Source organism: Procambarus clarkii, chromosome 45 (genome assembly GCF_040958095.1).
Source record: "Procambarus clarkii isolate CNS0578487 chromosome 45, FALCON_Pclarkii_2.0, whole genome shotgun sequence".
In the NCBI taxonomy this organism is placed as follows: domain Eukaryota; kingdom Metazoa; phylum Arthropoda; class Malacostraca; order Decapoda; family Cambaridae; genus Procambarus; species Procambarus clarkii.
The window spans coordinates 9809420-9826585 of NC_091194.1; the positions used below are offsets into that span (position 1 = coordinate 9809420).

At 38.7% G+C, this 17166-nt stretch overlaps 1 protein-coding gene across 2 annotated transcripts in view; it reads right to left on the reverse strand.

Annotated features, from left to right (window-relative positions):
* The window catches only part of LOC138350466 (MAGE-like protein 2), a 41048-nt gene that overhangs the window by 11553 nt on the left and 12329 nt on the right, over positions 1-17166 (reverse strand). Inside the window, exons 2-5 of one of the 2 annotated variants that reach the window (XM_069301386.1) lie at positions 10804-10943; positions 8568-8604; positions 1272-1358; positions 1-140 (exon numbers count right to left, since the gene is read on the reverse strand). The exon at positions 1-140 is cut by the window's left edge and continues 298 nt beyond it. In XM_069301386.1, the coding sequence (XP_069157487.1) occupies positions 1-140; positions 1272-1358; positions 8568-8604; positions 10804-10943 (404 nt within the window). Of the gene's footprint in view, positions 141-1271; positions 1362-8567; positions 8605-10803; positions 10944-17166 lie in introns of both variants that reach the window. The other variant, XM_069301385.1, reaches the window with a different exon arrangement.

Sequence of the window (17166 nt, forward strand, 5' to 3'; positions counted from 1 at the left end):
TCCCTCTCCCTCTCCTCCTCGTCCTCGGAGGAAACATACTCGAAGGTGTAGTTCTCGAGCTCCGTCAGGCGGTTGCCCTGATTCTCGGAAGGCAGCTGGATCAGCAGGGAGAAGTCGTCAGCACGGTCTGTTGCCTGTGACTGTCACGAGTATCTGTTAGTTGATGGTAACAGTTTATAATAGTGGTAAGAGTAGTTGATGATAGTTTGGGGTAAGAGAAGAGTAGTTGATGATAGTTTGGGGAGTAAGAGAAGATAGTTTGGGTAGTTGCAAGTAAGAGGCGTAGTAATTGCCTTACAAATCTTTACTTTCATTTATATACTCTGAAATAATAGTCCACTATTTAGGCCCGTTGTTGCCAGCGTCAACAACCATCCCAATAGTGGCCTGTTATCTCCACCTCAGCCTATCACGTGGACATTAAATCTAAACATAAAATAAATAATCTGAGAAGTTAAGCAACGACTAAAAATCCCTGGAATATGTTCAACCGGTATGCTTATAACACCGCGAGAAAATAAAATTAGAGGAAAAAAATATCTAAGAAGCAGCTAAATTAATAGTGTAAATAATGTAGGAATATGGCAAGAATGCAGCCTTTTGGATCATTCATTACCCAGTACAATTATTATGTCGACACACAAAGTAAATAATTCTGGCAACCAGCCACCCGAGGGCACGGGATTAACAGCGATTAATTCACCAACATCAAAATACCCACAAACTAACCAACACTTTGGTTTATGCAGTTTCGTTAACATAAATATTCCAATACTTTCTGATTACATGTTTTGTGTGTGGATAGGCATGCAGGAGGGTTACTGTGTGTGGCTAGGCATGCAGGAGGGTTACTCAGGAGACAAAAATATTGAAGGTCTTGCGAGGCAGGATCGGGTATAACATTTGGGGTTTACGACTCATGATCGGTGATGATATGGAAAATTGGTTTACTGAGAATTATATAAAATATATATAAATGTAATAATTTCCCCTGTATTTTAATGTAAATTTATTCTCCAATTTTTATAAATCGTTTATAGGTAAATAAGTATAACATTCAGTTTTTTTTTTAAAGATCTTGTTCTGTACTACTGAAACACTTGTTCACTAAGAATTGTAATGTATAATTGCCTTGTAACACTTATGTATATGTAATTTATATTGTATTTTTTTAAATAAAGATAAAAAAACCTGTATATACACCATGAAGTGGGATACAACTTAGTGTATGTATCCCCCGGGCTAAGACAGTGTGGTTTTCAATAAGTTACCTGACGTGACTGTGGTGGTGACGGGGGCAGACCCGCAGGGGCAGCTTTCCTGTGGGCGGCGCTGCTGGTGGAGGTCGGGTTCTCCGCCTTCTGGAAATAAAAATTACGGTCAAATGCTCTGTGTAAATATACTTTAGTAGAAATTAGTTTTAAAAAGTATCAGAATGTGATTAGCCTGTATGGCTATAAAGCATGATTAAGATCATAGACAAAGACAAGATACAGTACTTGTATATTAAGATGCCATTATGAGAGCAATACAGACCTAGGCTTCCAAATATTAAAGATATTCACTAAGTTAGATTATGAAGTTTACCTCATCTTATATGGGCTTCAACGGGACACACAATTTACGATCCTGAAAATCATGAAATTCAACGAGGTGTAAAACTGAATATAAAACAGAACAATTTGTGCAATAAAGGGAATGTATCATTTCCATTAGATGACATTCTACCTAGGGAATGTGATCATATCGTGCATAAGATGGTTCGACAAAGCTCGCTTTTTGATTGTCAAAACTGTATATATCGGTAGGTAAGGATGTATCAGCTTAGGTTTGGCCGTGTTAGGTTGGGTTGGTTTGGTAGTTTTTACTATCTGTTGGCGAACCATCTTGTATACAATGTGATTGTATGTGTACCTACTTAGTGGAGCCCTTTCTAAAAGCAAATCCATTACCATGAGAATCCATCCCCCTCCCCCCCCCCTTTAGACCACCTGGATAGTTATCTAGATATTTGTGGTAACCGAAAGCATATTACGGTTCCAGTAATACTCTACATGTAAATTGGCACGTGAAACTTTGTCCTAAACAGTCTCAAGTTATAACTTTATCGTATTATGAACTGCCAGTTAAAAATATAAGAAGTGTATGCTGTGTCGGAAAATCCGACACCATTTAATAATATACAGACAGATAATAAGTGCTGCTGTATTACCAACAAGTTACCCATAGAAAACGTAACTTGTAGTGGAATTACCATCTAAAGAAAACGGGATATCATCACCACATACTATTATAATTCTCCACCTATTATGGTGGGAATTATTCTTAAATACATTAGTCTTTGGACTTTACCATCATAAAAACATCTTATATAAATTAACTTAATTATCAATATTAAAGTAGAGTAAATGTGACCCTTCTATCACTTTCTGAAATCTGGACAATGTAAGCCAGGCGTCAGGGAGGAAGGAGGGCAGCCATTGTTGTGTCACATCCGAGACGCGTGGAGCAAATTCGGCTCCTATCATATCTGGACAATGTCGGCCAGGCGTCAATAGTATGGAGTATTAGACGCAGCCATTGTTGAGACTAGACCAGAGGCTCACAGGAGCAAATACGGCTCCTGTTAATTTTACTTGGACGAAGTGTTATGGAAACCAGTGGCGTACCATTATCACACACTGTCAACAAATTCAAGTTAAGTGTTCTTTCCGAAACCCATGTATCTTCATTTATGGCCATTAATGTCATTATATAGGGTGACCTGGTTAGAGCACGTGGAAGCCTCAAACTAAAGGTAATTAAGCCAGGTCTTTATTGTTCCATGTACTGTATAGTGTTTTCTCTGATATAGCTTGTCATATATAGGATTCTGGCTTTACAGCTAGCGCCCTTTTGACAGGTCAAGACGAGGAAGCAAGATTTTGTGCACCAGTTACTGGGTGATGGAAGCTACCTCAAAGAGGATAATTTGGTGTCTACACCCTAGTTATACCTGGTGGACTAACCTGCTGTACTATAAGATAAGGAACCTTTTCAATGTATGTAGTTAATTCTGTAGTTTGATTGGCTGCATATATATTCAATTAATAAACCCCCCCTAATGTGTAGAGGATCGATTTGTGAGATTAAGAGATTATTGCAGAAATACAGTCCACTTAACATTATACAAATTGCTATCGAAGTATATAAATTAACGTAAACATAAATTCATATAAATTAAATAAATATAAATCTCACAGGTCGGTTCCCACATATTTGGTCATCTTCGAACCGGATGACGGATTATTTGATCCTTTGAACCCACATTTGGTCATCTTAGTACCGGATGAGCCAGTTAACCAGTGGATTCATTAAATATACTAGTGCAGTGTTATTTAAACAAGGCCAGCCAGTCAAAGACAGCGGCGAAGCCTCGAGGGAGCTCAGGAGCCTCCCTCAACTGAGTTCAGCCTCATCAGCGGTTTCATGCACACCCACAGATATTTGGTGGCGTGTTATTTCGTGAAATGACAGCGCTAATATTGAAGCCAGCCAATTAGTGACTGTGTCTTCGCGAGATTGTTCACGGATTTCGTGGTGTTACATTTCGCGAGAGATTATCTACGAATTTTGTGGACTTTATTTCGCGAGGTCACTAATAATATTTAATACTTCTAGATAATATTAGAAGTTTCATAGAGGCTAATTAAGAGGCTATTAACAATAATTGTGTATATTATTTCTCCAAAATAGAGAATTATTTCATATATATTGCACTAGTGTTCACAATATAATATTTACTAATTGCCAACCCACAACAGGGTAGGATATGACTAGTTGAACTATTATCGTTCATTCTAGTCCCATTATTACCATAGTCAGTTGTACTATATTGAATAACCTAACACCATTAATGAATGGTGCAGACCCTATTTTGGGTGTAATTTTTATCAACTCGAGTTGAGTTGTATATATAATAATTTACTTATGATCATTACACCTTTGAGTGATTAATTAGTGTCAATACCATCCTAGGGTGATATAGAAGAGCTAACCTAAAGGTACTTCCAGTGACACTGGTTTATCACTCAAATCATTAGTGTGGATGATTGTATATATATAATGTGTATTAATTTTAAGTGCTAACCTCTAGTAGAGGTAGGATTACAGCCTAGCGAGTGCAGAATTTACCCTAGGCTACCATCAGTGCTTGTTCAGTATTATGAGCAGCCCAAGTACAAGCCCCACAAGGCTTCACCAACGAGCCAGTATGGATAATGCAGGGAGAATGAAAAGAACCCTTGCAGGTCTTAAAGGCCACTTAACAAGACAGATCAAGAAATGTGAAGATTTGTCACAACAATCTCCAGTTGATTATGCGGACCTGGAAAGCTATTATCAAGCAGCTGCAGGTAAATTTGAGCAAATCAAATGTCAAATAGCAACGTATGTGGCTGAACTTGCCAACACTAATTTATCAGAAACAGAAATAGACGACATTATGGTTGATCTTGCGAATTATGAAGATCACACTCAGGCCACGTTACAGCCTTATGTCAAATTAATTGCCCAGAACAAGGCAACAGCAACAACAACAACAGTTGCATCTAATACGAGTCAAGCAGAAGCTCGACTCCCTCCAATTAATTTACCCACTTTCTCAGGAAAAGATGAGGAAGATTGGGACGAATTTTGGAACAAATTCGTTGACCTTGTAGACTCAAAACAATCTTTACCAAAGAGTAGTAAATTCTCTTATTTGCAAGGCCAATTATCAGGTGAGGCTAAAACAGTAGTATCCCATCTGAGATTAACTAATGACGGCTATGATCTGGCAGTAAAACTCCTCAAGGATAATTATGCTGATCCAGAAGTAAGAACATCACATTTAGTTCATGAGCTGTTGCATTTACCCCCACCGGAGGCTTCAGCTGATTCACTCCAAGTCTTCAAGCTGGAGGTAGAATCATTGATCAATGCCCTCAGCCTGACAGCAGATACAAACGGGGCTGAGTGGGTCTTGAAAATAATTGTCCAGGAGAAAATACCTAGGGTCATATTGAGACAAATGAGTGCTCATTACAATAAAAGTATCTTATCCATGAATGAAATATCTGAAGGTTTAAAGTCAGTAGTTCATCAATTACGAACACATGACAAATTAAAACCACCAAGTAAACCCTCAGAAACCAATAATAGTAAACCACAGAGTACCAAAGGTACTCCAAATCAATCTAGACAATATAATTCAACACCAAAGTGGAACAGTGGCAGTGTGGGCGTATATGCAGTGGGACCCTCCAAGCCTATAGTTACTGTGTCACCCAAGAACATGACACCAAAGGGTACAGGAAGCTATGGAACATGTTTGTTCTGCAATGAGAAACATTCAATGTACCACTGCCCTAATTTTCCTGATAGTGACGCCCGTGTTGAGCGACTCAAAGATTTGCAACATTGCACGAGGTGCCTCAGGAAACATAACATCAACGACTGTGATACCCAATTACACACCTGTAATAGGTGTAACAAAGGTCAGCACCATGCAGCATTGTGCAGAGACACCAAAACAACGTCTCCAAACCCCAAGGTGGAAGATAGCATTCCCACCACAGTACAGTACTGCAAGGTGCAACAAACAAAGAGTGTCCAATCGGCAAAGTCTAAAGGTAATACGACTTTGCCTACTGCCCAAATTACCATCCTGAATAAGAGGGCCAAGGTCCATACCCGTGGGTTGTTTGACCAAGGATCCCAGAGAACATACATCACTAAAAAGTTGGCAGATGAACTACAATTAAGGCCTGTAGCCCAGATGTCATTCAACATCTCAGGGTTTGTAACAGATGCAGGACCTCAAGTCTACCAGGTGGTACAACCATCAGTACGCTTAGGCAGGTACGTCTGTCGAGTACAAGCCATTGTGGTGGACAAAATACCAGTAGACCTACAAGTTCAAGGTCTGAGAGCAACAGCCAAATTCCTGAGAAATAGAGGAATAAAATTGGCAGATAATATTAAGTCTGATCACCTCACCGACTTCGGTCTCCTTGTAGGGACAGACTATTGTCATCGATTCATCGGTAGCCCTACTAAATATCAGGGTATAACCATGTTAAACTCTGCAGGAGGTAAATTACTCTCAGGCCCAGTATCAAGCCTGAGGAGACCTATGCCTGCAGATAAACAATACCAATAGAAACTAAATTTGTCAGCTGATTATATTTCTCCAGTAGCATTATACTAAGGAGATTACAGCTGACTATAGTAACAGAGGTTGATGTTAGTATCATCATTTGAAGCTGAAGATGAGTTCATGAGGCCTCAGTGGCAAATCAGTGAACAGTAGCCTAAAACAGCTACAAGTCACTGCGACCAATGTCACTGAACCCACTGCAGTCTCAGAACCATACTTTACTTTAATGATGAGCTATTCAATCTTCTGAATCAATTAACTAAATTAAACCCCAATAAATTTGATGACTGATTTGATACATTTATTATTTAATCAAGATGTATTCCATGGGCCTCAGTGTTTATATATCAGTGACCAGTTACCTGAAGAAACTTCAAGTTATATCTAATGTCACTGATCTCACTGCAGTCCCTGAATCATACTTGACTGTAGTACTTGATCACATCCAGTCTTCTGGGTTAAATAATATGTAATAAGGCTTGAATATTAGCCTTTCAAGAGTTGACAGGGAAATGAAATCGCATTAGACTTCTAACCCTTGCAACTCTAGTACGGGACATCCGTCCTGTACGAACAGACGCACAAATGTGTGATTACTAACTACTAACATCAAATTAATCTAATAATTCGAAGGAGGAGTATCGGTGTTCGTCTGTTCTAATTAGGACTTCGACCCGTGAGCAGCCCCTGGGGAATTATGTCGGAAAATCCGACACCATTTAATAATATACAGACAGATAATAAGTGCTGCTGTATTACCAACAAGTTACCCATAGAAAACGTAACTTGTAGTGGAATTACCATCTAAAGAAAACGGGATATCATCACCACATACTATTATAATTCTCCACCTATTATGGTGGGAATTATTCTTAAATACATTAGTCTTTGGACTTTACCATCATAAAAACATCTTATATAAATTAACTTAATTATCAATATTAAAGTAGAGTAAATGTGACCCTTCTATCACTTTCTGAAATCTGGACAATGTAAGCCAGGCGTCAGGGAGGAAGGAGGGCAGCCATTGTTGTGTCACATCCGAGACGCGTGGAGCAAATTCGGCTCCTATCATATCTGGACAATGTCGGCCAGGCGTCAATAGTATGGAGTATTAGACGCAGCCATTGTTGAGACTAGACCAGAGGCTCACAGGAGCAAATACGGCTCCTGTTAATTTTACTTGGACGAAGTGTTATGGAAACCAGTGGCGTACCATTATCACACACTGTCAACAAATTCAAGTTAAGTGTTCTTTCCGAAACCCATGTATCTTCATTTATGGCCATTAATGTCATTATATAGGGTGACCTGGTTAGAGCACGTGGAAGCCTCAAACTAAAGGTAATTAAGCCAGGTCTTTATTGTTCCATGTACTGTATAGTGTTTTCTCTGATATAGCTTGTCATATATAGGATTCTGGCTTTACAGCTAGCGCCCTTTTGACAGGTCAAGACGAGGAAGCAAGATTTTGTGCACCAGTTACTGGGTGATGGAAGCTACCTCAAAGAGGATAATTTGGTGTCTACACCCTAGTTATACCTGGTGGACTAACCTGCTGTACTATAAGATAAGGAACCTTTTCAATGTATGTAGTTAATTCTGTAGTTTGATTGGCTGCATATATATTCAATTAATAAACCCCCCCTAATGTGTAGAGGATCGATTTGTGAGATTAAGAGATTATTGCAGAAATACAGTCCACTTAACATTATACAAATTGCTATCGAAGTATATAAATTAACGTAAACATAAATTCATATAAATTAAATAAATATAAATCTCACAGGTCGGTTCCCACATGCTGAAAACATTTTCTTTGAAGAATTAGTTTTTTATGTAAATGGAATTCTTGGGTACACTGAAATAGGTTACAAATTCCATACTTCACATTATCGTCAATAATACACCATATAAACGTAATGAAACCTAACTAAACGTTAACCTCAAGTAACCTTAACCTAACCTAAGCATGGAGAGAGTAGATAATAATTGTTGTTGTTGTTCTCAATCCATTCCCGTGAGCGTATTTCCTTCCTGAGGACAGGTTGACCTAGTGGGCTACTTAAGTTTTTCCAGTAACTCATTTGATGACACGAAAAAACCATGTACACATCATGGTTTATGTTGAGTTGTTTATTTTTGGATAAAGCTATCCACTTGCCTCTCCACTGTGTAAATGACACAATGTATTATTAGATGGTAGTCTGTCATAGTAACTGGTTACGAGAGCAGTGAGCACTATCTGAATGGCAATTTTGTTTGTTTCATTACTGTCTTGAAATATTCTACTACACTACCATCTAATATTACTACTACTGCTATTAATATTACGACTATTATTGCTATTAATATTACGACTACTACTGCTGCTATTAATATAATTTACCTTAAAGCCAACAGGAGTAGATTCAACATTATCCAACCTGAAATGAAAATGCAGAAAAGTCAGGTATAATTTTTCCAATAGACTAGGAATTGCAGGCGTCATCAGAGTACTATATAAGAGGGTATACACATACTGCAGTAAACCAATACAATCAGTAGACTTAATTGTGCCGATGTAACACAAAATCAACAATGATCAGACGTAGATTTCACGTTTTTCGAGCGCATTTTGCCTGCTGGGTTAAGCTAGGCCAAGGATTCGAGAACCCTTTCGTCATACGGAAATCATATTTTGCCTAAGGAAAATTTCATAAGGTTGCGTATTGTATTATGCGCTGTGTATATATATTCCAATATGTCAGAAACAAGCTTATAGTTTCATTCAATTTAAATGACTTTCGAAGACCGCACTGAGTACCATAAAATGTCACACGCGGCTAGGCTATAATTAGTCCGTCAGTAAAGAGAGCTGCATCCAGTGGGTACAATACCCAAGAGCAAAGTTAATTCAACATTATCAACTTTGATTTAACGTCACTCTTGGATACCTGCACCCATTAGACAGTGAGAAAAAAAAATATTGGATAGCCGTTGACTCAATGTTCCGTATGTAGCTTAGCCTAACATTTTAAAAGCACTACGATCACCTTCTGTGGTTGTTCAATAAATCTCTGAACTGTATGTTTGACAAATCTTTCACCCTGTCCATGGAGGACAGAAGAAAATGTATATATGCTAGTTAGCATTGTAAATGTGTGGCCACGTCTGTGGTAGAAAATAATAATAATAAAAAAAACTCAATGTGCCATCAACGTCGCTTGTGACTGCAGCTTAATTAATACATACAATAGCTGGATACACTCGCACAAAGACTACTCTTGCTGCATAACTATGTAATTGAATTTAAAAACAAATTCAAGACTTTAGAAACCTTCAACTTACAGACAAGCCAACCTGCACTGCCAACAAATGCGCACCTTTCAATATATACATTCGTACATACGCTCCGACATTCGTACCGACATTCGTACATACGCACCGACATCTACTGACGAATATACGCATGTACATATAAATCGTTTTGTCGGGGACAGGCAACCAGTGTGTGTGTACTTTAGGCTGATAACGATGCCCCCCCCCCCACCCAAAGTGGAACTACTGACCCTCCCCAAGATGCAATCTCACAACAGTTTAGCCTATTTACAGTTAGGTGAACAGAGGCATTAGGTAAAAGGAAACGTGCCGAACTATTTCTGTCCAGTCCGGGATTCCCGATTGCGAGGCGAGAACGAACTTAATAATACAATATATTATATATATATATATATATATATATATATATATATATATATATATATATATATATATATATATATATATATATATATACACACACAACTTTAGAACACTTTCCCACCAGGAGACTCGAACCCTAGCCAGCACAGAAGCCTTCCAGCAACTGGCATAACAGGTACGCCTTAACCCGCTCCACCACCTGCTCAGACCCTTAAAAGAGATGGTAATTTTGGAGTATTTATATACCCCAAAGATCACCACCTCCCAAGAGCACTAGAGCAAGTGAGGGGTCAGTTATACGTTTATTTCATCAAGTCCCTGTTAATATGGGAAGACACAGTGTCTATGCTTAAGGCACAACTCTCCTAAACACGAGAGTGAAGTATACAACTTTAGAACACTTTCCCACCAGGAGACTCGAACCCTAGCCAGCACAGAAGCCTTCCAGCAACTGGCATAACAGGTACGCCTGTTATGCATAGGAAGACACAGCATAGACACTGTGTCTTCCCATATTAACAGGGACTTGATGAAATAAACGTATAAATGACCCCTCACTTGCTCTAGTGCTCTTGGGAGGTGGTGATCTTTGGGGTATATAAATACTCCAAAATTACCATCTCTTTTAAGGGTCTGAGCAGGTGGTGGAGCGGGTTAAGGCGTACCTGTTGTGCCAGTTGCTGGAAGGCTTCTGTGCTGGCTAGGGTTCGAGTCTCCTTGTGGGAAAGTGTTCTAAAGTTGTGTGTATATATATATATATAATATATATATATATATATATATATATATATATATATATATATATATATATATATATATATATATATATATTCAATTTACATCGAGATTTTGCTGGCTATACATCTGTGTAAATATCACAAGACGTCTTTTTGAGACTACTTTTCTCTTTTACAGAGTAAATAATATTCTTACATACTTACATGTGAGGTATAATTATGTCTGAATATTCGGTGAAATCATTGAGAGAAGCCAACTCGGTGTCTCGAGCCTGTGAGGTGACAGAAAACGTGAGGCCGGCCATCACCAAAGAAAACGACAGCAGTACCGTAAACTGATGCATCTGGTGGGATAAGAGAAATCTTTGCTAATAATTAAACAAATATAATAAGCGCCTAAAATCATTCACAAAATGTACACTGTATGTAACACTAGTAAAGTGGTTTTTAATTATCAGTAAAAATCACTAATTATGCCACAGCTTTCCGGACAAATTTTAAATTTGACATGCAAAATAGATGCTAGGAATGAGAAATTTGACATGCAAAATAGATACTAGGAATGACAAATTTGACATGCAAAATAGATACTAGGAATGACAAATTTGGCATGCAAAATAGATACTAGGAATGTTGTAACATCCGTTACAAACAACATTATAATGCAAAGAGCAAGAGTTTCAAAAACTCATTTGTATGGATACCATCTCACACAGGTGTTGTCCAGCATGATGACACAGACCAGTCAGCTAAAACTGCATGTGATAAGCCTGAAAATGACTGATATGGGCATTCCAATCTCTGCCGTAAAAACCGCAATATTTCAGGAAATTAGAGAAGACAGAAGAGCAGTTACTGACACACAAAGGCCAGAAAGCACGAGTATAAAGAGCTATGACATGTTTAGAACCGAGAATTATATGTACGGGCAGCATAAAACTTCCACTAGACAATGTGACACTGTAATTGCCAGAATTAGGCTGGGATATCGATATCTACGGCAGGTGGATACAGGTAATGAATCTCCCAATGGTGAACATTCTAATTGTAAACTATGTGAACAAGAGCTGGGACATACTCTCCAACACTATATCTGTGATTGCCCTGTTATAAGTGACTTCAGACCAAATGGTATGAGGTACTTTGAGCTCAGTAATTACATCGTACACTCAGGAAGATATTCTTGTGTGGTACCCAGATTTTGCTAGTGGAGGCTAATAGATCAGCCTTACATTTAATGCTCTCTCCTGATTTTTAGTCAGAGTTGATTTGTTTTTGTACTGAGGCTGGTGTTTTCTCCTCTGAGTCCATGTATGATTAATCATCCAGTGAGATACGAGTATTCGATGAACTTATAGCTAGTTTTTTTTATCTACACTGTGTAATCTTTCATATAGATTTGGGTAGCAGCACAATGCTGTGTGTATCTAAGCTTGTTAATACAAAAAAAAACATGTAGGTATGTACAATAAATGTTATGAAATACTTAGATTTAGCAGACTTAAAGCAATACTTAAGATACATGAAAAATTACATAATAAAGCTTTATATTTTTATCTGGAAATTATTTTGACGGCAAATATTGGTCAGAGACGTGAGAATCGGGATATTAAGTCTTACCTCAGAAATTAAAAAAATCGATTCATTAAAGTCGTTATTCAAATTCAACTTCTTTATTCAGGAAAAGTACATACATAGTTGATTTACAAAGTTGGATTTATAGATAGAGCTAGTACATACAATACCTAAAGCCAATTTAGTCTTGTATAGACTTTAGGCTTTAGGATTGCAGAGGCTTTAGGCTTTAGGATTGCATAGGCTTTAGGATTGAATACTGTATACAAATATTACTGTATCTTACAATATAATTTCAGTTGTCGGAGGCAAGGAGCCTGTGTTTATACTTTAAGCTTGTATCGAAGTCCCCAAAGGGTCGAATAGCTGACCCTCCCTAGGATGCTACCCCACAAGTTGGATAACTCTGTGTGAACAGATGCATTAGGTGAAAGGAAAACGTGCCCAATTATATCTGTCCCGCCCGGAAATAGAACTCGGCATCCCCGATTGTGAGTCGAGAACGAAGCCAACTGTACTACGTTGTGGGTAATTAATGCCTTTATATACAAATATTATACCTACTAAGCAATCTAATCCTCTGGGCTTTTATAATAATAATAATAATAATAATAATAATAATAATAATAATAATAATAATAATAATAATAATAATAATAATAATAATAATAATAAATATATAAAATAAGGTTATCAACTCGGCGGCTGAGCGGACAGAACACTGGGCACGTGATCCTGTGGTCCCGGGTTCGATCCCGGGCGCCGGCGAGAAACAATGGGCAGTTTCTTTCACCCTGATGCCCCTGTTACCTAGCAGTAAATAGGTACCTGGGAGTTAGTCAGCTGTCACGGGCTGCTTCCTGGGGGTGGAGGCCTGGTCGAGGACCGGGTCGCGGGGATACTGAAGACCCGAAATCATCTCAAGATAACCCGTGGAATCGCCTACCCGCCGAAACCGTAAATGCCAAAACTGTTAAATTTTAATATCCAACTGCAAAACATCAGGGCAAATGGGGGGGGGGGACCTTTGACAAGCCGCCAGCTTCTTGTCCTCGTCGTGGGCACTAATGTGTTGGTGGCCCTCAGGTAAATTCTAGTAAATAACGAATCATCATCCCTATGTGGTAGCGGAAAACGGAAATTGGAATTAAGACCAGTACATTCGTGATAAATCCTATCCTTTAATTTAAGATAATTTCATGATTTAATATTTTAATGAGTTTTCATGATAGCGTGAATTTAGGCAACCCGTCTTCAGGTCAGGATCGTTAAAGCTCAACACGCATTCATCAGTATTAACGTATTGTATTGATAGGTTTGTTCTCATTTATACATTATTATTTCAGTGTAGAAATACATTATAATACAATACATTAAATTTCAGTGTAGTTGGCTTAGGTGTTTAGATTCTGTTGATTAATTAGATTTGAAGTACGTGAGTGAAGCATTTACAGCCTTGCGATTCAGAGGTCGCCAGTGAAGCACTATTAGAAAAAATGTTCGAATGTCTTAAGTTGAGTCTTGTGTAAAACTTTTTTACTTCATAACCAGAGGGTCTGGCGGCTAGATTAACGAGAATTTGGCATTTGTTGATGAGGACGGACTTCACGACCCATCTGATGACGTTTGAACATTTCGTCGCAGTTACTGAGTCGCAACTCAGTAACTGCTTCGCCCACGTACTTGAAATGGAAATAATTGCCAACAGAACCTAAACACCTAACCAAATCTATGGCTAAATATGCACAATATGCTAACACATTAATTCATATCCGAGATAAATCCTATGTTGAATGAACATGTTAACAATGATGAATGCGTAATGGTTATGTCTTCTCACAGACATAATGACAGAGGGTAAAACCCACACGTGTATTTGTGAATTTTGAATTCGTCTTTGGGGTCGGCGGGTATGTGCAGAGCACAATGTCTGATATGAGGCTTTGACGGGTTGCCCACGTACTGCAAGCAAATAATTGGCAACAGAACCCGAACACTTAACGTCGGTCTAAATGAAATGTACGGAAAAACTATAATATATAATAAAAGTACTTTATAATTAAAAAAAAGATGCCGACTTCGAATGCGCGGTACATTTAAATGTACGAATGCGTCTTAAGGCTCGGTCGCTGGTTGGACGAGCCTAGCCTGAGGACGGGTTGTAACCTGCCAGTGAGGTTGACGCATTCAACTTTCTATTCCACCATTAACATATACCACAAATATTATTATCTTTGTAATTTGTACTAAATATATCGCCAAGTACAACGAAGCGTTTATATAACACGTTATAAACTAGCTCTTTTATAAAGACCATAACTGGCAATAGTGGCCCTCGGGTAAATTTATTATGGAATATTTTAAGGTTATTCGTACCAGCTAAAAATACAGTACCAGAATGTGGCAGCCCGAACTCATAAATAAATTTCAAATGCTTCGGCCTCACACACACACACACGTGGGTTTCGAGGTTCGAGTCTCCTAGAACCCATGTAAATAGAAAACAAATCTCATATTTATGAATTTACAAAATAAGACATTTTGCATACGACTCAACTGATGACGTTTGAATTTTTATCGAAGTTCGACGCTCCCGTTCTTTGTTTGAACCCCACGTTTGTAAATGCTTCACCCTCGTGTGTGTGTGTGTGTGTGTGTGTGTGTGTGTGTGTGTGTGTGTGTAATTTATATTAACAAAAACATTTTGAATACACAGTAACGTTAAAATTGATGAATGCGTCTTGGGGGGGTCGGCCGCAGCTTGAACAGTCTAGCCCGAGGACGGGACGGAACGTATAATTGGTAAAATTGAAGAGAAAGTACAAAGCTAACACAAACAAGGCGGAACACAAACAAGGGTGCGAGAGTGGAGGGCGTTAACGACAAGAGATCACCATAACTGCACAACCCAGGAAGTGGTACACAAAAGTGTATTCTTCAAGGCATGCAGTACTTATATTTGTGTATACACAAGTATTTTTTTAGTGTGTATCTATAGGTTGCTTTAAATCCTTAAACCTGTTTGAACAAATCCACAAGGGTTATGACGAGGATTCGAACCTACGTCTGAGAGCATCTCAGACGCTGTCTTAATCGACTGAGCTACGACATGGTAGCTACGCCATGGTACGACTTTGTTCATTTGATGCATCACGCAATTGTGATTTCTGTTTGTCTTAAGCCTGTGTGTTATTAAAGTAGCCTTGAAAGTCACAATATGAAGTAAATTATGGCCTTAACGATCAAAGAAGTTTGCAAGCCTTAGCACCGGCGGACAGCCCAAGGAAATGGATTAACAGTTAAAGAAATTATATATTATCTAATCTGAAACTAATGTAGTCTTACGAACAGAATATAAAGGGAGAGATATACACAGATACAAGATAATGTAACGTACTTATAAAAAAGTACTAAGACAATATGGCTACTGTAAATAGCACTTGGGATACCAGGACAAGGACCTAGGATATGAGGACAAGGAGCTGGGATATGAGGACAAGGAGCTGGGATATAAGGACAAGGAGCTGGGATACGAGGACAAGGAGCTGGGATATGAGGACAAAGAGCTGGGATATGAGGACAAAGAGCTGGGATATGAGGACAAGGAGTTGGGATACGAGGACAAGGAGCTGGGATATGAGGACAAGGAGCTGAGATAGGAGGACAAGGAGCTGGGATACGAGGACAAGGAGCTGGGATATGAGGACAAGGAGCTGAGATAGGAGGACAAGGAGCTGGGATACGAGGACAAGGAGCTGGGATATGAGGACAAGGAGCTGAGATAGGAGGACAAGGAGCTGGGATACGAGGACAAGGAGCTGGGATATGAGGACGAAGTGACGAAACAGTGACCAATCACTTGGACCATCGGGGGATCGAACACCGACCCGGTAGGTGACGGTGTTACCTACCGTCACATTAACATTAACTGGACGTCATTGTACCGTCCAGTTAATTCAAATGTTGGACCGATTAAAATACAACACTTATTTAGATTAGCAGCTTCCTTTACGAAGAATTCAGATTGAAAATTGTAGCCATCACCACCGTTTAAAATCCAGATAGAAAAAAAATCCTCAGGCCCCCCTCTCTATTGAGCCGGCTAGCTTCCTGCACCCCATCGAGGCCACTAGAGATAGTGGCCCTCAGGTAAACTCAGGTAAGGTAGTCTCTCCACATATACGACGTCACAGATGAATGAACAAGACCACCGCAACACGTGTCAATAACACAATGAGATCACAATCCCCTTTCTTCCCCCCCACCCCCCCACTGAGTTTGTTAGGCTACCGTCAAGATTGAGAAATTTCCCTCCACCTGTTACTTACGGACCAGCGCTCTCACCGCACTTTCTCACACACAATATTGTGTATTAACTGTACATTGTCTGTCATCACATCTTGTCACGACCACCCTTTACTTTCACTCTTTTAACCATTAATAATATATATATATATATATATATATATATATATATATATATATATATATATATATATATATGTCGTACCTAGTAGCCAGAACTCACTTCTCAGCCTACTATTCAAGGCCCGATTTGCCTAATAAGCCAAGTTTTCCTGAATTAATATATTTACTATATTTTTTTTCTTATGAAATGATAAAGCAACCCTTTTCTCTATGTATGAGGTCAATTTTTTTTTATTGGAGTTAAAATTAACGTAGATATATGACCGAACCTAACCAACCCTACCTAACCTAACCTAACCTATATTTATAGGTAAGGTTAGGTTAGGTAGCCAAAAAAAGCTAGGTTAGGTTAGGTTAGGTAGGTTAGGTAGACGAAAAAACATTAATTCATGAAAACTTGGCTTATTAGGCAAATCGGGCCTTGAATAGTAGGCTGAGAAGTGCGTTCTGGCTACTAGGTACGACATATATATCAATACTGCTACATCATAAATCACAATTCATCCCTAAGTTACGGTTGAAACGATGTCGAGAACGAAGCTAACTTTAAGTACGAGACTTTTC